Raw genomic sequence first — 23,663 nt, forward strand, 5'->3', positions numbered from 1 at the left:
CTCATTAAATATTTGTAGACATCAATAAGGTCTCCCCTGAACCTTCTCATGTAATTAAAGTGCACCAGAGGAATTCAGTAGGGTCTATACCCAACAAGTCAATTGACTCAAAAGTTCAAAGGCTTTGTTCTTTCAATAATTCTGTAACTTTACAGTAATACCAGGGGATATAGATATTTCTTTTCCTACATGCCTGGATCTCCTCAAGTCTGAGCTCTATCTCATATAGGAAGGGAGAGAATTTCAAACCAATGGAGCCCTCATAGAAAACAGTCTTTCTAGACACACAGTAGCAGAATTTTCCTTTAAGTGCCTTTGCTAAAGCCCACAAGTTAGGTGTCTGGTTGGGTAAAGAAGTATTCTTTCAAGCACTTTGTAACATCACCCAGATCCACAAAGGTCCCTATGCACCTAGCTTCTAAGGTGCTTGAACAGAAGTAGATGCCTAAATATCTTTGTAAGAGATCTTAAACCAGTTATTATATATTCACTGAGTAACAGAATTTGAATCTAGTGAAACTCTGTGAAATTCTACTCTCACATAACACTTATGTTTTAAACATGCATGTATCATCCACACCATTACAACTCTAAAATTGAAAAAAACTATTTATTTAGGATATTAGAGGATTTTCAGAAAAACAAAATTCCAGAGGAAATTCAGGCCTAATCTCATGTAAAATCAGAAAGCAAGTCACATATATGTAACAGTGTTTAAGACATTATTGTCCACTTTTGAGGATAAGTGCCAGAATTCTAGTTCTCTTCTACAACAACAAGACCAAGCCCTCAAGTATCTACTATTATTTTTGTGCTCTTAACATCACACAGATATATTCCATGATCATTCTTTTTCCAGAGACACAGAAGAGAGATTTTCTTATTTTTAATTGCTGTGATTACAAATGCTTCTGAAGTCTTAGGTTAACAGAAACATTTTGATATGTCTTGTACGTACTCAGGAGTATGTTTGTACTCAGAAAAAGCATGAAAGCCCCCCACAGCCTCTCTGTTTTTTATTCAGGTTTAATGGCAGCTCAAATCACTGACCATTTTTCAATCTTGAGAGACAGAACAGCTTGACACTAATAATACATTTGCAAAGGACACATCATCATTTAACACAACATTAAGTGCTCAGGGACAACTTTTTACCGTAGACACAATGTGCTCTGAGCTCAAGGTTGACATTTAATGCTACAAAGATAATCCAACCAGTCATTCATGAGGGGTAAATTAATTTTCAAGCAACTATATTTCAGCTTTAAGCCAACAAGAAGGATGCATTAAAATGAATAAGTTCCTTTTATGCTGCCTGCAAGATTAAAAAAAATCAAAATATAAGGCACCCTTAAGTACACCAAAATATATCCATTTAATTCTTGCTATCTTTCCCTGATTCCAAAACAGAAGTCTGCTAGTATTTGTTAAATGTAATATTCTGACTGGAAAAAAAATCTCTTAGAAAATCCCTCAGAATTATTGAGTTGCTGTTCTATAAACAGCATACCATAAAAGGAATGCTTTACATTTAAAATCTGTATTAGGCATATGTTGACTATAACAAATATTTAAAACACATTTAAATTAGCACATTTTCTGAGAGTCCTTTAAGTAATATTTTAAAAACCTATATAAACAACTTAAAAGAGAATTTTAGAAAACTGTATATTAATAATTTACAAAATAAAAATAACATCAATTCTTTGTCAGCTAATTCAGAAGTCATACAATTTCATTGTTTCCAATATCTGTAGAATATACATAGTTAATTGCAAGATTGTAATAAAAGAATAAAGAACAGTACTAAAAATATTGATGCTTACTATTTGAGGGATCTTCTTTTTTCATACATTTCAATATTAAGTCATCTTTTTCAGCCTTTCGCTCAAGTCAACAGGTGCATGCTTACAGCCATTAAAAAAGTAATAGCTCCATATAAAAAGGAATATCCTGAACACACAGGATGGCAATTCTTCAATTAACCTTTCCAATGATCTCTTTAACATTTTATATTCAAACAGACAACTATGACAACATTAAATACCTTTTTCAAAACAAATTAACACAATTAATTTGAAACATATCATTGAATGGGTGTCTTGCCTCTTTTTTTTTTTCTCCATCTACCCAATATATACATGCATGCATGTGCACGTGTAGTTTTGGGTAAGGTTTATTACTTTGTTACACAACAAGTATCAGCATTGCACTTTCATATAAACAATCATGTTTCAGTAAAAATTCTGAAACTGAGCAAAGCAAAACAAAAATACTACTGCTTAGGAGCGTGTGTGAAATACCCACTATTAGCACAATGTATAAGACACACTTTTATCAAGAATTTGATTAGACTGTATTTGGACAATGGAAATTATAGTACTATTTCTTTGATGCTTAATACTACGAAAAAGGCAGCATAACATGGGGTAAGAGCACACAAAGAGTCTTTCTGCCTTTCTGAGACAGACTGAGCCAAGTTCCAACTTGGCTTACATTGGTTTTATTAACTTTGTTGGCTCCATATAGAGGAAAATGTGATATACCCTGAAATAAGTGAAAACAGACTTACGCTCAAAGCTTTCTCGGAAGATGGACATAGCATGCAGCACAATAGTTTCAGAGCTGCACCGTTTCTGTGAGTTTTCTTTTGTTCTTTGCAATCTCTGTCTCTAGAGGCCACAGACAACTTTTCTTTTTTTAGTATATCCTGTTTGAAGATACACTCATAGCTCAAGTAATAGGGAAAAAAACTGAACAAGATAGATGCTACGCAGCAAAGGCAAGAAAAAGAGAGTATAATCATCATTGTCATAGATAATGATAGCACCCAGAGGACACTCCCAACAACCAAGTTCTGCACAGATATATTAACTACAGAATCACAGAAAGACAGGTCTGGCAGGGACTTTGAGAAGTTTTCTTGTTAGCCCCAAGGTAAGATCAAGTTTATCTATACAATTCTTGACTGATGTTTGTCTATGCAATTTTTAAGGAGTCCCTAATAATGGAGATTCCACAGTCTCACTAGCTTTCCCCCAGTGCTTCGCTATCTTTATTATAAAAGTTTTCTTAAAGTCTAACATCTAACTTAAATCTCCTTTGTTGAACTCTTAGCTCGTTACTTTTTGTCATACCCACCATAGGCTTGGAGAACAGATGATTTATTCCCTTAAGGTTTTTATATATTTAAAGACTGTCATCACATCTCTCAAAATCTTCTGCTGTCCAGACTGAATAACCCTAGTCCTTCAGTCTTTGTTTTCTGGACCTCTCTTGCTCTCCTCTGGACTTTTTTTCCTAATCTTTGAACAAAATCAGACACAGCACTTCAGCAGAGGTGTTATCACTATCTTTCATATATACTCTCCTTCTACATTCAATTATAGTCTGTGACTCTGTTCACCATTACAAATCCTTTTCAAAATTATTGCCTAAGCAGTTGTTCTTCCTGCTCAGTTTGTGGGTTGATTATTTCTACCAAGATTAAGAATCTTGCCCTTTTCCTCATTGTATTATATTTTATTTTTCCAAGCAGTTTCATCAATTTCTCAAATTTATTTTGAATTTTAATCTTATATCCCTACTTGTTTTCTTCCTCCCAGCTTGGTATAATTTGCAAACGTAATTCATCATTCCTCTTGCAATTAGAATATTGGGCCCAGGACAGAGCCCTGTGGATCCCTCATTACACCTTCACAAATAGACAGCAAACCATTGATAACTACTGAATACAGCTCTCGTACCAACTTGGCACCCACCTTGCAATAGCTTCATCTGTTCATGCATCTCTAGTTTGCGTATCAGACTACACTGTCAAAAGCCTTAATAAAGTCAAGACATACGGCACCTCTTCCTCTTCTCCAGGCATAAGGTTTGCCACTCTGGCAAAGAAGAATATCAGACTGGTATGACAAATCACGTTGGCTGTTACTTATCTCCTTGTTATAGTCTAGGTACTTACAAGACACTGTCCGTCCCTGTCCTGGAGAGCTTATTGTTAAGGATGAGGGAGTTGCATTCAATACTTTATGAATATTATATGTCCCATCTGTTTGCTTGTTATTGTGATGTTGGCTGTGTAATTACTAGAGGTTAGTTCCAAAAAGAGCTTAGGTAGGAAGGTAGAAAAGTACTACTAAATGTTCTCTAGTGAGAGCACTTAAAAGACAACAAAGGAAAATATAGGGACTGATGACCAGGTCATCAAATTCAGCTGCCCACAATAAAACATATCCATGTAACAGATGCTCCAAAAAACACCTATTCTGCTCTTCTTACCTCCATAATTACATAGCCAGAAAATTCTCCCACTATCTTGCATAAAGTTACTTTCTTTTGATCGTATACAAAATAGGAAAGACTGAGGTCACAGGAGAAGTTGAAGATTCTCTATTGGGAAATATTTTAGGAAAAAATATATTCATGATTCTAGAGGTGGATCATGGTCCACACTCCAAAGAAAGCAAGACCTCCCTCCCCTAATTCCCCACTGAAGAAACCCCCCTCAACAGTCCTAGCCAATCTGATGCAGTGAGAAATGCTTCCTGACCACAACTCTCACAATAAGTTTAACCTCTGAGCACATGAACAGGGCCAAACCATCCACTGCCTGAAAAATGTTTCCAATATCAGCAATCTGAAATTTATTCCCAGTTACTCTGGTCTATCATGCTAGTCTAGTTCTAGAACATCATTTTAACCATTCACAACTGCAGTTGCTGAACAAGCACCACAACATTGTCAAGTACTGTAATAATAATATTAAACCTTCTGGATAAAGGGGTAATGGTGTTTCAGGAGGGGAGGATCTCTTTCCCTCTATTATAGTTAACTCCTCACTGCCTGACGGGTCTGACCTCATTAGGGGAGGGGGCCTGTCCCTGGGAGAAGTCCCATGGGGACTGCAGCACTGATGGAACTGGAATCGCCCCTTCTCCTCCCTCTGTCCTTGCAGCTGCGGAGCCCTGGCCTCTGGATACCGCCTCCTTCACAAGCAGGAAGGAGCCACAGGCTTTCCTCAACCTCACATGTCCGGCTTTCTGCTTTGGGACTTTCCTTTGAAGAGGCGAGACACAGAGACAGTGCAGCATAAGGAGAATCTAGGTTCACTTCTCTAATACCTGCTTTGTCGAGCTGAAATCTTTTTTTAACACTAACCTGTATTATTACTGCTAAGATTCTTTCCTTTACTTCAAATTGACTCACTGTCAGTTCATCACTGGTCACAACTTGCCCAAGAAAGGTTTGCAGATTCTGAACCAAACAACATCTGGTTTGGAGTAGAAACTTGTGGATAAGGGACTGAATTTACAGATTTAGTCTGAGTACTAGATTCCTGGATTTCACCTAAGAGGAGAAGCTGCAAGACCTGAGAGGGATACTCTATGAATAATCACAGTCAGATCATACACCAAGGAGAATGACACAATCTTAAAAGTGAAAGACTGGGGGAAGGAACAAAAGATGTCTGGGTGAAGAGACTTGCATGAGGTCATACACCAGAAGAATGGCACAACTGTGATCCTGAATGTGTTAACTCCTGATCCAGTGTCTTATCCAGTGGATAATGCTTTTCTCTGAATTGAAAATAAATTGGATGCTGTCTGCCAACATGCAGTAATTCCTTACTAGTAAAAGTCATATCATTCTGGACCAGCTGTATATTACAACACCATCCCAAAACATAAGTTGTAATTTATTAATACTGTCCAAGTAAAAGGTTTCCAGTAATACTGTCGGCATTTGCAATTCTCACTTCAATGAAGCATGCTGCAAAGGATGCTTTGTCAGACCTATATATCACTGTCACTCCAGGAGTCAATGCACTGACATTTTTAGCAGAGGTGGATGTTAGAGGATACTGTGAAAGCGATTATATAAGATGGAAAGGCAGGTTTTTGGAGTTTCACTCACCAGCAACGCAGAAATCAGAGGCTTTTAATGGAATTAGCGGGGAAGGGAACATCTCTTGTACACATCACCATTATCCTCCGGGATCCTAAAATTACTTGTGAGGAATAATCTCTCCAGCTCGCTCATAATTTTAGCACTCCTAAGAAATACATATCTTCAGTTCACCCATAATTTAAACTTCTTGCCTTCAACAGAAACACCAGTTGACAGGTCTTAATTAAAAGTGAACGACAGCAAGAGCAGCTTACTTAAAAGTGTAAAGGAAATGCTTATTTATGAGCACCCAGAGTAATGGTTTATGGACCTCAGAACTAAAGGTGTAATAATGTCTTGAAGCATATTAGGAGACACAATTTTACCTTCAAAAGCCAAACTGAGCTACAGCCAACAATGAGATCTGTGTTTGTGTTAAGATATTAAAGCCTGCTACTACAAAAAGAAAGGCTAGAGACTGGCTGACTTTTAAACTTATCTGTATTTTTCCAGACATATTACTCCATCCTTTTCTTTCCCCTTTCTGGTGGCTTACAGAAAAGGAACTATGTCTGTGTGTGCAGTATATTAAAACATGTAAAAACTACGGCCTCTCACTCCTGACTTCAGGACTGGAGTTACTGCCTTGCAGGAGAATGTTTGGCAGACATTCACAAATACTGCAATGTTCCGTATATCATGCAGAATAGCTAGGCTACTCCATACTTTCTCTTTAGGCATATACAAATGACAATTAACTTAAATGCTGTAATTTTACCATCACATTGCCATTATTCTGATTTTACCTGGGACCTTTTGACTTTACCTGGGACCATTCTGTCTTCATTTTCATCAGCATCGCTTCTATGTTGATAGTTTTATGAATCAAGTCAGTCTGTTTCAGTAATAGTCTTATTTTAAACCTTGCTACACTATTTAACTTAAATAATGAAAGGTGTGTAGTAGGGAAGTTTACTCAAAAAAGCAAGGATTTTTCCCAACATCTTTTTTCCTGAAACTTAATTCCACGGGATAATCTTTTGAGTGTTGCCTCTTGTAAGAAACAGTTAAAATCTGGAGTGACTGCTGAAGAAACCAGCCCACCTTCTGGAAAAATATTCTATTAGAGCAGAAAAAGCATGGAGCTGTTTTCTGTTCCTGGATCTTACATAATATTATTGCATGACCTTTGGAAATCTCTTTTCTTAAGACTATGGTACTCAACAAAAACTTGAAATCCTGGTGTAACAGTGTAATAGGAGTGAAAAATAATCATGAATGCTATCTATTGAAGATGATTCTCTGATGGCCTATATTAATTTATTTTTAAAGTTTTTAAATTTGCATTTACAAATGTAATGATAAACAATGAAAAAGTACCTGAAAAAGTAACTGAATCTGTTACTGAGAATGTTAATTCTCATTAATTAAAAATGCATGTTAAATATTTATAAATCCATACACATAGAAATTTCAGTTTCTGGAATTTAAAAACATACAAAAAAACTCTAAATCAAACAGAAAACCAACTTTTAGCAATGCCTGTTTCCTCACAAACTCTTTATATTGACACAGGTCTGATCACAAAGGTCCTAAGTAACACCCCCCCCCTCTTTTTTTTTCTTTGTTTGAGAAGTCCCTTCATTCAGTGATTCTACAGAAACGACACCTTTCTGTAGTGACCTAGCATGCAATGCAGGACACAGAATTTCACCCATGCACCAGTATCTCCAGCCCAGTAACATGGGCCTAGTTGAAGTGTATCTACTACGGGAGTAGAGTCGACGTGCAAACATCAACAAAGAGAATTGCCTTGACAGTGTACTCCAAAAAGAAAAGATATTTATTGCTTAAGACAGATGAAAGAGCTTAGTAATAAACTACCTGAAAAGTTCTCTATTAATATTTCCTACTCTGTTCTTTTTTTTTTTTTTTTAATAACAGAAAGAACACATGTATTATACATAGCATGCTGAGTGAGAAACAGCCAGTGCATTTCTTTTTCAGTCATTTTTCAGTTTTCAAAACCTGGAGTTTTGTCTTATATTTGGAATGAATTGTCTTTGTGAATGTCTCATTTCATAGATAAATAGATATAGAAAACTCTTATCCCACAAAACAAAATAAAATACCACCCAATAGCCTGTTTTTGAACAACTTCAGTTCCTCAGAACACAAAAGACACAACTTCACTTTTAGGAACAATGCAGTCCTTACAACAGGCATTCTTTTCCTAGATCCAAAGGAAAGCCAGCAGATCTGATTATGCCAAGTCGCCAGAATTCAGCAAAGGAATTTTGTAGATGCAGTACAGATTGCACTAAATTATTAAAACTATTGCCACTAACATCTGAGTGAAACATACATGAAGTGGAGATTTTCATCAAGTTATGTTTTACATTTTTGTTGAAAATTCTTTGGGTTATATATTCAAGTGAAATCTCAGGTGCAAAATCCATAGGAGTAGAAGAAATACAATGCTAACTTTATGCTTATGTTCTAACCAATAATTTCTTACTGGGTGTTAGGAGGTAAAACATGCTGATAGTCTCACTCATCCTTCTCTGACGCCAGTATCCCACACCATGATCAAATGGCAGCCATAGCTGATATGTGCCCGTGATATGGTAGGGACTAAAAGTCCAAATAAAGACAGGTACCACCATCACTTTCCACTCCAGGTATTTCCCCACTATCATCCAGTTCAGTCAATATTTCCACCTTCTCTCAGACATACTGAGAACAAAGCTCTTTCAGTGCATCCCTGTAACAGAGTGCAATTACACGATGAGAGAAATTTTATGCCAAGGGTTTCAGTAATGTTTAATGCTGCACACTCACAAGGATTTCACTGAAAATGTGCTAATCTAGGTTAAAACCTGGGAAATAACTGATTTTGCATATGCTATTCAATAAATAAGTAGATGATTTTACTTTAGAAGGAAAACTCTACCTAAAACAAGCACTTTAGTCGGTGAGGTATGCAATGGAGATGTCCCTTACTACCATGACCTTACTGTAAAACCTTTGGCACTTGCTATAAACTGTTTTCAAACTGTTCCTATTTACTTACTGAATGAAATATGTTCCCAGGTTCCTTGACAACCTACAAATACTATGTGCTTCTCCTTTCTCTCCCCCTGGAGATAAGCTAATCGCTAGAAGTCTTTGGTATGAACCATCTTTTAGTTTCCCATTGACATTTTTTGATGACAAGAATGCCTGAGTCACATCCTATTCCTACCAGTGGGACATGCTGTAACAGCTAGGGCCAAGGGGTGAAATAGGAAAGTCCAGTCAAAGATGTACAGTTAGGGATCCCCAGAGAGATTGAACGCTGTACTTATTAACCAGAGTGAATATTGCACTTCTATAAAATAAAATATAAAAAAGGCAACAACATCAAATGTACCCAGCACCTTATAAAAAAAATGAAAACAGGAACGATAATGTTGTGGAAGTATACAAGTTTCTGGGTCTTTAACCTGTGTTGCTTTGATGGTTTTGCCATTTTATGTTGAGAGCACAAGCACTGAAAACCAAAGATTAATGTTACCATAGAAATGTGTCCCTTTTCTCTCACTCCTCTCCTCCCAGCCTGAACTCTCAGCAGGAATTTTCTATTCACTTCAACAAGGAAAAAGCTTGTGAAATTCAAGATTATGTTCTTCAGTTCTCCTGAATTCTTGATTTTGGTGAAAATATTCAGTATTAATGTTTCCCAAAGTAAAACTCCAGGCAGAAAGTTATGGTAATCCTTCCAAATATATTTTTAGCTATAAATATCTCAGAAAGCTGCTCCACTTCACAGTAAAACCTTGTCCATATGGAACATATGACTAGAAAGGACTTTGTGAACTACTGAAATCCAGTTCTCTGTTAGTGCAGGCACCCATATCACTCAGTTTTGTTCAAAACTGATCATAGAGAATGGTCGATTTTTTTTTTTTTTTTTTTTTTTTTTTGTCTGTAGCACTACAAGCAGGACATCACTCCAGAGCCTCAATTTCCTATTAGAAATTGTCTTCTAATCTCCAGATTTGTCTATGGCCAGTTTATATCCAGTTATAGACTGAGTATATATAGACTTATGTCTCTCCCAGTGTTCAGCCCAAAAATATTTACAGAAAGCAACCATATTTGTCTTAGCTTGTGTTTCACTAGGCCAAACAAGTTGACTCAAAAATTGTTTTCATTTTCTTGGTCACTGTAGTAGTTCTTTCAGCATCTTTTTCAATTTTAATTCAGCTTTTTCCTTAAACATGCATGGCCAAAGTAGTACTCAAAACTTCAAATGCACTGTTACCAGTGCCCTGTCTAAAGGCTTTAATACTTCCTATCTTTACTTGAAATACATACAGGGATAGTGTATACTGTTTCACAGCCATGATTTGGATGATCATCAGAAACAAGGGGACCTCTCCTCTGAGGTTTCAGCTGATGAGTTTGCAGCATTGGTAGTGAGCTTGTCAACAAAGTAAAGATATAAGCCAAGTTTTAAAATGTTGATACAACCCACCCTGATATTCCTACAGTGTGACAAGTATCACATCATCAGTTTTCGGTTTCTCTATTTGTCCAAGCAAAGGAAGCGTGCTGAACACCTTTGAGAACCTTTACTGTGACAGGACTTTATGCTGCTACAGTTCTGAGCAAATATTCCTTGCATTTCAGAAACAAATGAGAATAATCACAGAGAATGTCAGAAAATTCAGGTTGGAAGGATCTCTGGAGGTTACCTAGTCCTCTGCTCAAGGCAGGGCTAACTTCAAAGTTAGATCTAGTTGCTCAGGGCCTTGTAAAATTGAGTTCTGAAATATCTGGTCCAAAGGAGGAAATTCCAAAACGTCTCTGGGCAATTTGTTGCATATTTACCTGGATTATGAAATCCAGAAATAAAGCTGGATTATCCAGCTTTATCGTGAAACTTTTCCAAAATCATCCCAAAAGCCAGCAGTGTGCACAGTCCTTTGATAATATTTTGACAAAAGACAATAAACAAAACAGGAAGCAACATAATAAGCCTTTCCAGTGTCTAAAAGGTATTCAGTGGCATCCTGGGTTGCATCAGGAAGAGTGTTGCCAGCAGGTCGAGGGAGGTGATTCTCCCCCTCTACTCAGTCCTGGGGAGGCCCCATCTGGAGTACTGCGTCCAGTTCTGGGCTCCCCAGTACAAGAGGGATGTGGCACTACTGGAGCAAGTCCAGTGAAGGGCTACAAAGATGATGAAGGGACCGGAGCATCTCTCATATGAGGAAAGGCTGAGAGAGCTGGGCCTGTTCAGCCTGGAGAAGAGAAGATTGAGGGGGGATCTTATCAATGTGTACAAGTATCTGAAGGGAGGGTGTCAAGAGGATGGAGCCAGACTCTTTTCAGTGGTGTCCAGTGACAGGACAAGAGGCAATGGGAACAAACTGAAATACAGGAAGCTCCATCTGAACATGAGAAAAAACTTCTTTACTGTGGGGGTGACTGACCACTGGAACAGGTTGCCCAGAGAAGTTGTGGAGTTTCCTTCCTTGGAGATATTCAAAAGCCATCTGGAAACGATCCTGGGCAATGTGCTCTAGGTGAGCTTGCTTGAGTAGAGGGGTTGGACCAGATGGTCTCCAGAAGTCCCTTCCAACCTCAACCATTCTGTGATTCTGTGATTCTGTGATTCTGAGATTCATCTTATTTTCACACTTAGGAATTGGAATTTGCTCCCACTTACAAGGACACACATCTGAAGTAACTCTGCTAAATTCAGTATTGTGATATCTATAACAAACCTCCACCACAGTAAAATATCTGACCTTCCAGCTCACGGTCTCTTGACCGTCAAAAGTGTTTCTCTTCAGACTTAAAGTTGCCTGAAAGGTAGCTGGATAAAGCAAAAAAAGTTAACACTGAACAATGTTCCTTAATTCCTTATATTGTCAGTGGTAGAACTAGAATGGGAAAGACCACCCTTCACGGACTTCTTTTTTCTGCTTTGCCATAGCCAAAACATTTTATTCTCCTTCTCTCATGAATACTAAAAAGCACTTTCCACTTTGTCCCTTTCATGATGATTCCTCATTAGAATTTGATAGTTTTCTTTACACAAACACAACAGGTCATATTTGCTTCTTCCAGTAAGCCATTTGGGCAGACACTCCTCCATGGAATATATGCTATGTGGTCTGTGGTTTTCCAAGCTGCCTTTCAAGATACAAAGAGCTCCTGTGATGCAGACATGAGTCCGATTTTCTTGTAACTCTCCCAGTCATTTCCATCTGGTATTGTACTTAACAGGTTGATTTTCTGAGATACTTCACACTCTGAAGTATGTTAAGGATTGTACCTTCAATTCTATTTGATTTGCAATTTATTCAATGTTTTTCCCTGTGCCGTTCATTCCAGTTTGCATAGTACCCATCTGTTCCACAAAAGACACAGAAGACTGCAGTCTATCTTTTCTGGAAAAGTATTTCTTCAGGTATAAACCTACTAGCCATTTCACTCCATTTCTTCTGAATATACCACACTATACCTGAACATTATGAAAAAGGCCGTCGCCCAAAAGAGCTATGTTCAGGTCTGGTTGTGCTTTCTAGACCTATGGAAGACAACATCATTGTTGACTGTAGACAGTGCAAAATACCTTTTAAAATACAAGGTTTTAAACTATCATTTTTACTATTCATACCATAATTCAGCAAGTAGGACTGACCTGACCTACAGACACCTCTCTAATGAAATCAGAGGTGATTCTAAGCAAGTCAAGGAAAGCCTGCACAGGAAACTAATCTTTCTTACACTTCCTTCTAATCTGTTCAATCTGCTTGTTAGATAGACTAAAGGTTCTTCCCAAACTCACTTGAGCTGTGGCTTGGCTTTACAGTATGTTCGGCAGCAATACTTGATTATGCCACTTGTTGCCCTGACTTTTGCCATGTGATTCAGTCCCTGCAGTGTGTCATCCTGCTCTTTTATTCATATTAGCTCAGTTACATGCAGTCAGTTGATGAAGCAGATCAGGGAAATGATTCAACTGAAAAACCACTCAGCCCAATTTCTTCTTCAAGCTGGATCAAAATGCCCACATAAACAGCTGTGCCATCACAAATGATGGTATAGTACACTGTGACATGGGGACAGGAACAAGTAGTGAGAGTCAAGTATCTTAGGTAGGTGTTGCTAATGATTACTTTGTAATGTCAAACTGCACCCTTTGGCTATCTGGTTGCAGGTGTACTAATACATTATACTATGGCAATAGGAACTGAAAATCAATTGTCTGTACTGTTAAATTCTTAGAACAGTGTCTGGCACAGTTTGTGTCCAGGGTAACTAACACTCTCCCAAGCAATTCCCATGCATGGTTCAAGAGCTAACACGGGCCTACAGCAATTTCCAATAAGCAGTTTGCACACAACCCCGCTGTTTTGGGGACAAAAGAGCTTAACAGTATGGTCAGGTTCATTCAATGCCAGTTGGCCTCTATGCCAGAAAGCAGCCCCAGGCTTATTTAATTTACAAGTGTAGACATGAATCACCAGGCCAAATTCAGAGACCTCTCACCTGTAGGAATGCCTGCGGAGATGATTCTTACAATGTTCAGTCAATGCTTGCAAAACTTCTAGGTGGCTCAACTTGTATTTTATTTTAACTTAAAACTTCTTCCAGCTCCTCAGTTACATTGACTCAGGCTATGTCCCTCAGGCTATGGCTACACAAACAGTTGCATGTTCATTCTGCCTATGCTCTGAACTGGTCAGGTGCAAACCAACTTCAAACCAGAAGATGCAGTGCCATAACATATAGCATCATGGCAAAGTTAATTAGCACTGCTGACAGGCTAAAACAGCACGAGCACAATGCTCAGGGAGTCCAAAGCTGAGGGATCTAATATACTCTATGGTTTCAGCCTTCCTTGCAACAGTTTCAGTGAATGTGGGCCACTCTCTCATCAGTATGCCATAACTTTGAGCTGATGGGACCATGTCTAACACTGAGACACTGTTTCACTCCATATGCTAGTTCATTATCCAGCTCCTCTCTGTTTTAACTGCCAACAACATTATGTTTTTCAACATTTCTCCACTAGGAACTGAATGCACAAACATTGCATCATAAATGCCACCCAACATCTGCCAGGTAGTTACCATCTTCCCATGACTATCACCTAGACTGAACCTGAACAAGTGATTTAGTGTCGAGCTGTGTCACATCCTGTTACCTATCATATCTAGATCATCTAATCCCCAGTTCTTATGAACAAGAAAGCCGACAGGTATTCTGCTAAAATATCATAGGGAAATTAATTCCAATGAACAAAACGTGCATTCTGAAATCACTGTTCATTTTTTAATGAAAAATCAAAAGTCACAATTCAGGATATCAATGCTGCTACAAATTTTACAACACCAATAAAATTATGGTGATAATGATGAGACATTCACAGAACATAAACTAAGGAAAAGGTAGACTTTTCCCACATTTCTTACTTAATATGCAGCCAAAACTTTTGAAAAATATTTAGTTCATTATTCAATATATAGGGTTTTTTAGAACAGTATTTATAGCTTAACAGAGCAAAACCCACTCAATTGGTCCTATGGTAAATACAATATCCACATAGCTGGGACAATTACAAGGATCAGTTCTAAAGTGAAATATTTCAGACACAACAGGTTAGTGACTTGCCTTATATTATCTGTAAATATATTAATTGCAATCAGATCACTCAGAGCAGAGTATTTGGTTTCTTACATTCCACTTCTCACTTTATAGCTCTTTGTTCACTTTACAGTGCTTTGCTGAACTGATCCAACTGCCACACCAATGAAACACCTCAAAATAACTTTGAATGTAACTCTAATTCAAATTAAACAATTGCTTTTTCTATATTTTTATTCCAGCAATTTGAGCTAAGATGATTCTCCCGCTGCACTGTTATTTCATTGCGCATCCAACACTCAAAGCCTGAGAAGTAATACACAGGGCCTAGCAGACATGACATGAATAGCTCAAGACCTTATAAGCCACAATGTAGTCAGGTCCTAATTTCTTACTTCCAAAATAAGGCATAATAGAAGCAAAAGCTTTCACTGAAAAAATATTTTTAATACAGATAAGTTACATAAATCCCTGACAACATGCAAGTAAAAGACCACATGATAGCCATCACCGATGAGAACAAAATACTTACAAGTTCATCCTACAAAAGCCAGGTGACTGATCTGTGGCCATGTTTACGATGAACATGGAAATCTAACATAGCAATTTTTTTTGTTTTTTTTCTGGTCATAAATAGGTGCAATACCTGCTGAACCACTGTCATGTCCTCAGACATGAAGTACACAGGTCACTCCAGATAAACCTCTTGAAAGGAAGAGAATTGAGACAGGGGAATTATATGCCATTTTTACTCCAGTGCCCTCTGCAGTGCTCTCCAGACTTCCTGCTGCAGTCATTTCTGCTAGGTCCAGACAGTGGAGCATCAGTGGAGATTTAAGGACTCCAAATTCCACTGTAGGACAATGGCTGGACAAAATTTAACTGCACCAGAAAAAATAGGACAACACCTTGCAATACTATATCTGAAGAAATACAAGTTACAAGTATGCATTACGTCCACCTTAAATATCTATTAAACACATCTGTGGAAGCATGCACTGGACATTTCATTCTTATAACTTCTTTCTGCACTGCTGTTTATGATGAAATAATAGGAAATCTAATTTGTTGTTCACTACCCAACTCTCCTTGTATTTATATTGACATATTATTACCTACAAATATAAGCACATGCACTATACGCAGAGAGAATGCATATAAATGAACACTGTATACATATACAAATGATGTCTGAGATTTTTTTAAAATGGGTGCGTAAAGTCAGATTTACAGATTCACATTCGGGTATGAGTACTTTCAAGTCCACCCTCAATGCATATGAGCTAAGATTTTCAAAGCCTGGTGCAAGAATTCCTAAAAAAGTTGAACTGCTCTGCTTCTGAATGCAACATATACATGTTCATGTGTCTATAGCGGAATCTTTATGCATTTTGGAGAGGATGCAGGGAGATTGTTTTGGGATGATATTTTTGCCTGCAAAAATAAATCCATTGACAAATGGATCAGGCAGCTCAGAATAAGTACAAGCGCAAATATGTGTCACTCCAAGAGTCCTGTAGACACCAGATATCCTACAGGAATTGCAAATGCTTGCAATAATACCAAAATGCAGTACAGCAATTGGAAACTGTGTCATATTTCACTCTCATTTGCACCTAGAATAAAATTCACAGAAACTTCACTGAGGGAAATGGTGATATTGTTGATGAGACTAAAAACAGAGCAGACTATGAGCCTCCATCTGTATAAAAGTACTAAACAAATGTAGTATAAAAGTATCATAAAAGTAGTATAATCAAACAATTCCAAAGAAACAATATGGATTTACTGTGGGGAGGCAATAGGGGGCAAAGGAGTTAGATACACCACCTTCCTCCTTATCGTCACTTTATGGCACATGCAAACTCTCCCACATCACATCAGGTACTCGCAGCTCTGTGGCTCTGCAGCTTCCCTGTTCACATGGGGACTGCATCTGCCCTGGTAAATGAAAAGTAAATAATATCCATACAAACACAAGTACATATCCAGATCTACCATCACCTTTTATGCTCTGAGCCAAGGCAATAAAATATAGCTTTACTGCTTTGGACTTTAAAATAAGTGATCACATACCATATATGCTTAAAATCCATCATCAGCCTTCACAGAACATATTTAAAAACATCCCAAAAGCCACAAAATGTGGATTGCATTACTTTAGCTAGCCTAAGTTTCACTTCATAGTAGTGTTTCCCTCAGCTGCTCTTGTTTTATTTTCCAAGAAATTACACTGCTGACACAAAACTGAAATGAAAGCAGCAATCACTGACCAAAAGATATAGTTCAATTTTTGTGAAAAAGAAATTTATTCTCCATTACACCTCCCCCCAAGCAAAAGAAAAAGGACTACACATGGTACTTTGGTATATCATTGTAAAGTATGAACCTTAGTATAGGAAAGGATTCTAAAATTTGCCAACGCTCTCACATAATAGCAAAAGGAGAGAGTTTTTTTCTACTTCTTTTTATTATATGTACTTATTAGAACATTCTTATTAGAAAATTCAAGTGGCTAAATTTAATGTTCTATATGCAAAAAAAAAAGGGGATGTGATGCACTGGAACTGCCCATCTGTTTCTTGGGTTGTTCACCCCCCATCCCCCAAAATCCTAGGAAAGGTGTCTTCATTTTTGTCTCTGCTCAAAATAAGGATAGCAGATATTTGTTTCTTCTGAACTTTTCTCCTCCCTAGCTTTCCCCTAGTAAATAGTTTGCTTCTGTCAAATATGTGAAAAAAGCCTATTCCAGCAAATAGGTTGGAGAATTTTCATTCCATTGACATCCATCCTGTTATACATTTGTTTGTGATGACGAGAACAGTCTCAAAGATCAAAATGCTGCCTTCTGTCCTGTGCCTTCTCTTAATAGACAAAACATTTAGGAATTACTGTTTTGTGACAAATTGCGTAATTTTGAAATTTCAGCTCAAATTCAGTCCAAATGTTGTTGCTGTTGTTTCAGAACCAGAACTCTAAAATTTTGATGCTGCTAACAAATATTTCCTGAACAACAACAAAAAAATCATGTTTTATTTCAAAGTATCTAATATATTCCAGAAGAAAATATCAAAATGTAACTTTTTCTTTTTTGATCTGAACAGGTAAAATCTTAGTGGCCAATTAGGTTTGAATATGTACTGCATTATTCAGGATAAGGAAGGGAGAAGGACATTAACCCTGCAGAAAAAATAGCGAAGGTGAACAATAAGGGAAAACAGAGAAAAAGGTGAGGTATAGACAGTAAAGGGAGAAGACTTCCCTTCATGAAACCTAAGACGGAACTGATGTTCTGTCATTTAAAATCAGTTTATTTTAGCAGAAGGGCAATTGGATACAGCAACCTGCAATTGTGGTGGGAATGGCCTCCCTGTGGAGACAGGGGGGCACCAGGTCCATCCTCCCGACTGAGCTGGTGGCTGGAGCGGGGGATGTTCATAGTGTCTCTAGTCCCTTCCTGCTTATCCATCTCAAGATCTATTCCTTTCCATCAGTCAGTGCAACTGTGGTACCACAAGTAACTCTTGGTTTGGAAGACTGGGACTGCTTTTCTTTGCAATAACACAGCTGCCAATGGAGCCGCTCTGTGCAGAAGGCTGGGAGGCACCAGAGCCTAGCGCAGCTCAGGGTGCTACAGCTGCAAGACCGCAGCTCTTCTCTATGCAGTCAGGAATATTGGGGGAGCACAGCCCTGACCTTGGGATGAAATGCCTTTTTTTTGGACTAGCCACCTGTTCCCCATGCTGAGAAGGAGTAAAAAAGGGGCCCCTTTACCCTCAAGTTTTCAGTTGTTAGTTCAAGTTAATAATTCTCTTTCTTTCCTCCTTGTGTAGCTACATGCCAGTGTCTCCTGGACCACTACCCAGGCCTCTTTCACAGCTGCATCGGTTTGTGTAAGTTATGCTAATAAGCACCACCACAACAGACCCACCATGCATGGCCTAGCACCTTTTGTTTTCCAAAAAAAAGAAAAAAAGGATTTATTTTCATTCATAAATTGTACTCCTTCCCCTGGGATTGTGGAGAGCTTTGTTTATTCCAGTGATCCCCAGAGCTATGCCTGTATAAGTTTCAGATCCTAAAGGATCAAGTCGGCAAGTCAAAGGATACAGAGCAGACAATAAGCAGACCTTTGAGTCTACAAATTGGAGGCTGAACGATCGGCAAACAATCTCTCCTCATGAAAAATTATGTTACAGCAACACAATAGTAATGTGAGCCAAAAGTATGTCTATTCCTGATTTGTAGACCAGGTTTTAGTTATACTATAATCCTCTCAGTATGCCTGCTTAGGATCCACGCAATCACACGAGTCATGAACACTACCCACAAATCCCGCGGCTTCTATGCTCAACAAGTGACACACCAGATGAAGAAGGATGAAAAATATACATGTGGAATTGTTCTGGGAACTTAAAGCACCCATAACAGTAAACAAAGCAAATATGGTGCAAAACCTGTTGCTATTTTCATAGCATTTGTGAAGCAAAGCTACATAAATGCAGAAAGATGCATACTTTCTCACACCTTTTCTCTGATCCCAGCAAATTAAGCACAGCAGCACAAACAGCAGCAGTAATAAGTAAATGCTTTGCAAAAGAGTTCACTATTTTCTGTCACTTTAAGGGGCTGCGTGCATGCGTGTGTGTCTGTGAGTGTGTGTGAGTGCACACTCAGGTATATTTTTGTGTGTTTGAGAGAGAGCTGAATAAAGAGCATTACAATTACTTTTCCTCATACCTCCTCTAAAGCCTTGGCTGCTCAAGGGGACCGAACATACAAAAACTCCCTCGGCGCTGTCCTTCCTCCTCCCCGCCTTCTCCTGGCACAATCTAAGTGAGTTTGAAAAGGTTGCTGCTGCTATTCTCTATCTCACCTGGGGACAGTCTTCGAGAAGCCAGTGTCAGTTTGGTCTGATAAGTAAAAGCCTCTCTCTATTCCCTGGGGAAAAGGCAGCGTCACTGCTGGATACCGGAGCACTTGCTGAATGAGAGGCACTACAGACAAATTTTGGCTGATGGCAAGAGAGATGGCTGAAAGCCAGCTGACAGAGAAGAGTATTATTAATCTTTATTCTGGGGGAAACCTCTGAAAATGCTACTGAAGCAAAAAACAACTGCTAATGGCATAGCAGCAAGCAAAACCCAAGGAATCCTGTAGTCATGAGGGAAAAAAAAGGAAAATGGCTAAACTGAACCAATCAACATGAACTTAAACCATGGCACAGGGCAAGCATGTGGCATGCTGTACAGAAATAGAACAAAAACAGAAAGTTTGGAACAAAATGAAATATCTGATTTTATTTCAAATTACTCCACTAAAAATTTAATTGAAAATTGTGTTGGAGTTGACAGGATTTCTTGACATACTGTTTCCCGAAGACTGTATTTTTCATCCAAAAAAAGATATGAACATTTTTTCAACCTGGTTACCTTCTATCCAGCAAGGCTATAAAAACAGTAAACTCTGACCTAAAAAATAATGCCCCTCAATTAGACAGCAAAATATAGTTGTTCAGCAAGGGTCCATCATAAAATTTTCAAGAATCCATATACATTGAACACTTGGAAAAGAAGGATGGTTATCACTCCAAGCACTGGTTTAAAACTTTAAATGGATGTGATAAATTAAGTTTTCAAAGACAGGCCCCCGGTAGTCTCCCTTTGCCTACGGTTTCTGGGATTGCAAACTATCTGAGAAAGGGTGGGCATCCATCTGTCTCCTGCAACTCAGGAGCCTTCTGCCTTTGTTATCCCACACATAAGAACAAACAATCCAGAAGCTACATAGTCCTGGGGAGTGACTGTATTCTGTATTCTGGAAGGTCTTTTATTAACAACCCTCACACTAAAGCATCCCAACAAAGGTATGTAAACTGCCAAATCTAAGATTTATTTGATGACCAGATTTCAAGACAAAACTGCAATTCTTCCAGTATGATTTTTAATAAGTATGCCAATGAAATCAGATCGTGAGGAATTAAACAGATGAATTATCATCACTTGTGTAAAACAGTACAAAAAAATCAGAAGTAATGGCAAAACATGAAAGATTCCATATTCACTATGACTAGAAAAGTTCTTTATTAGACAATATTTGTATTTATTGCACTAATACACTTAAAGGTGTAATGAGAATAGAAGGATAACTCAACTCAGTAACCAGGCCTAATGCTATCTCTTAATGCTTATACGTTAAACTCAAACACCCCTGTAATATTAAAACATAAAACTTTATCCATAAATCCACTAATGCACTAATTGCAATAACGCATATTGGCAAACTGCAGGGTTACATCAATGAACAACTAAAATGGGAACTGAAACAACTATCACCAGAGAAAAAGGCAATGGACGGTCTATTTTAGTTCTTGCTCTCAGTCCTCCAAGGACTAATACAGTCACAGAACCTGGAGACAGAAAAAACACCTTGTAGGTCATGTAGTTTATTTGCCTGCCAGTGCAAGATTCTTCCCTACAATAATTTTTAACACTTGCTTTTGGCAAGTTAAGAGCAATGCATCACATCTAAGGAAAATGAGCTTATTATAAGACCCCTCAGACACTGTATTTTGCAGTACCCAATAGATCATGGTGCTGCATCATGTAACAGGGAAGGTGCCAAATTGCTGAGACAATATACTATATGAGGCTAGCCTGAAACATGAGAGCCAGCTGTATAACAGGATCCCTCAGAGTGCTGGGCCCCGATATAAATCCTCTCACCCCCTTGCCTTCTTGTCACAGCTCAGTGTCCTCTCTGCTGCTCAGGACACAGCTGATCAGTCTTGGCACACAGGTGTGAGATGTGCAACCATGGCACCAAGTGGTGTTAATGTGCAAGAAATAGCTCAAGCCATGGAAGAGCATGAGGTCATTTAGTGAGTCTCATACTTAGTGGCAGGTTCACACTCCTTCTGGGTCTCCTGTGGTCCAGTCAGTTCTCAGGGGATGCAGCTGAAGTCAGGACCTGGACAGGAGAATTTCCTCCTGAAATGAGAGATGCTTCATGCATGAGAGTCCTGCCCGGCTGAGCAGAGCATCCCCCTTGAGATCAGTGATCTCTTCCACCCTGTGGAGGATTTCAGAAAATGACTCCAACAGTAATTACATGAAGGTGTTCACAAAAAGAAGAAAAGCAACCTCGAAGGAGAGAGCTGAAAAAGAAGTTGACCATAATAGAAACATGCCGAGAAAATGTTAGAGAGCGGACATAACAATCCTCCCTTTAACCATCTAGTTATGTGGGAAGAATCATCTTAAAGATGAGCAGAGGGGCTCCCACAAATTTCTCCAGTATATTTGCTTCCCATCTGTAAATGTACTTGAAGAGTTTCAACCACATTTCTAACTATTTCAAAGAATTAATGAGGGAAGCCTGCCACACTAACTGCCCAAGATAGGAAACACAGAGCATTCCATAGTTATCTAAAACAAGTAAAATACAGAATAGTCCCTTATTTTCAATTTTAAATGCAGAAAAGCCCATTAAAACAATTATAGTAAAATAATAAGGTCACACTAAAAGAATTAAGACATGATAAAATAAAGATTTTTCACATAACCCTAACTCTTTCACCATGAGAATGCACATTATAAAGAGCCCTTTTTACCCAGAGACTTGCTATTTTTCTGCATATTTAAACACAGATGTGGGTGCTTAGCAACTGTAAAACAAAGTCATTTACTTAAATAACAGAGTATAGATTAAGGTACTTCATTTAAATACCTACTTTTTAAATACTGTATGCGTCTTATAATATTGTTTAACACCTAGAGAGACAGAATCCTCAAATACGGATGCCAAAAATAAGCCACTTACCTTTGCATTTAAGCCAAGAAATAGAGATTTGTGTCTGCTATGTACATATCGGGGGGGAGGGGGAGGAGGGGTGCACAAGTGTGCTTTGTGTACAAGTTACCTACATCTACAATGAGTCATTACAGAAAAAAATGGGAAAAATAAATGATTAAAATTTTAAAGATGTCATTAATATGAGAATAAATGTAGTTATACAAGGGAAAGGTCTGTATCTTTCAGCATATCAAAATTGTTATAAAGCATGAACATTACTTTGTTAGAAATGTCCATATTTTAAACTGGAGGCAAACAGGAGAATAACGGATGGTCCAACAGTTCAGAAGTATCACGTAGCCGCTACACTGCAATATTTCGCTAGCATTTCTAAACATAAAACATGGAATTTTTTTTAAGTTATACAAAACACTGTCTGTATAAAAGTTTTTCTGAATGAGTTAGTCAATAGTATACAAAAAATGTTTTCCTAAATACTGTGTTACTTTGCCTCACCCACTTGCAAGTAATTCAGAGTTTTTGAGGAGAAATAATAGATTTTATTAAATCAACTCATCTAGTTGTGAAAAACAGAGAATTTTTAAAGCACACATACTTTTCTTCAGATATCTTTCTTACCTATTTGTTTCCTATATTGGTCAACAGGAGTCCTTGCTGTAGAGGCATCTTTTCTACCCATCGTTTTCAATCCAAAAATCACTATCAATAGCAGGGGAAAAAAAAGCATTATTCCTAAATAAATTACCCAAAGAAACCAATGACTTCTATGTACAACATAAAAAACTGTAACAAGCAACATTTACAAGATTATGCACAAAGACATAAGCCTACCCAGAATACGACGTACTAAAGTTAATCATCACTATCATAAAGACTTAGATAAATTCTAAAAGTACCTTTTTCCCCATTACATGGTTTATTAACATTACAGAATGCCTGTTAGTTTGAATTAAAAAAAAAACATAAGAATTTAAACTGATTGTACTGTAATTCAGCAGCTGATGCCCCTAAATTTCATTTTATTATAATTTTTTCCTTAGTAAACCATAGCGTGACTGGAGTATTGTGAGCCTCTTCTATTGTTGGCAAACACATTCACACCATGCCCAAGAAGCTGAGGTAGTAGGAGGCAGCATGCACGTTCCGCAAGCCGAATCTGCTCGGGAAATCCACTGGCACCAGGATTGCCATCCTGGCACCTCTCCCCCATAAGCAAAACACCCCATATTCTCCTGCTTTCCCACCCTGGGCTCTAGAGATCTGCAAATGAAGATACAGTGGAGAAAGAAGGTGAGACCTGGGGCTCCACCGTCCCT

At 38.1% G+C, this 23,663-nt stretch overlaps 1 protein-coding gene across 1 annotated transcript in view; it reads right to left on the reverse strand.

Moving 5' to 3' along the window:
* TRIQK (triple QxxK/R motif containing) overlaps window positions 1-23,663 on the reverse strand; it is a 58,776-nt gene that overhangs the window by 17,972 nt on the left and 17,141 nt on the right. The window contains exon 2 of the mRNA XM_067290284.1: window positions 22,966-23,046. Within this exon, the coding sequence (XP_067146385.1) occupies window positions 22,966-23,026 (61 nt within the window). The 5' untranslated portion in view covers window positions 23,027-23,046. The remainder of the gene's footprint in view (window positions 1-22,965; window positions 23,047-23,663) is intronic.

The sequence above is a fragment of the Apteryx mantelli genome, chromosome 2, assembly GCF_036417845.1.
Source record: "Apteryx mantelli isolate bAptMan1 chromosome 2, bAptMan1.hap1, whole genome shotgun sequence".
Classification (NCBI taxonomy): domain Eukaryota; kingdom Metazoa; phylum Chordata; class Aves; order Apterygiformes; family Apterygidae; genus Apteryx; species Apteryx mantelli.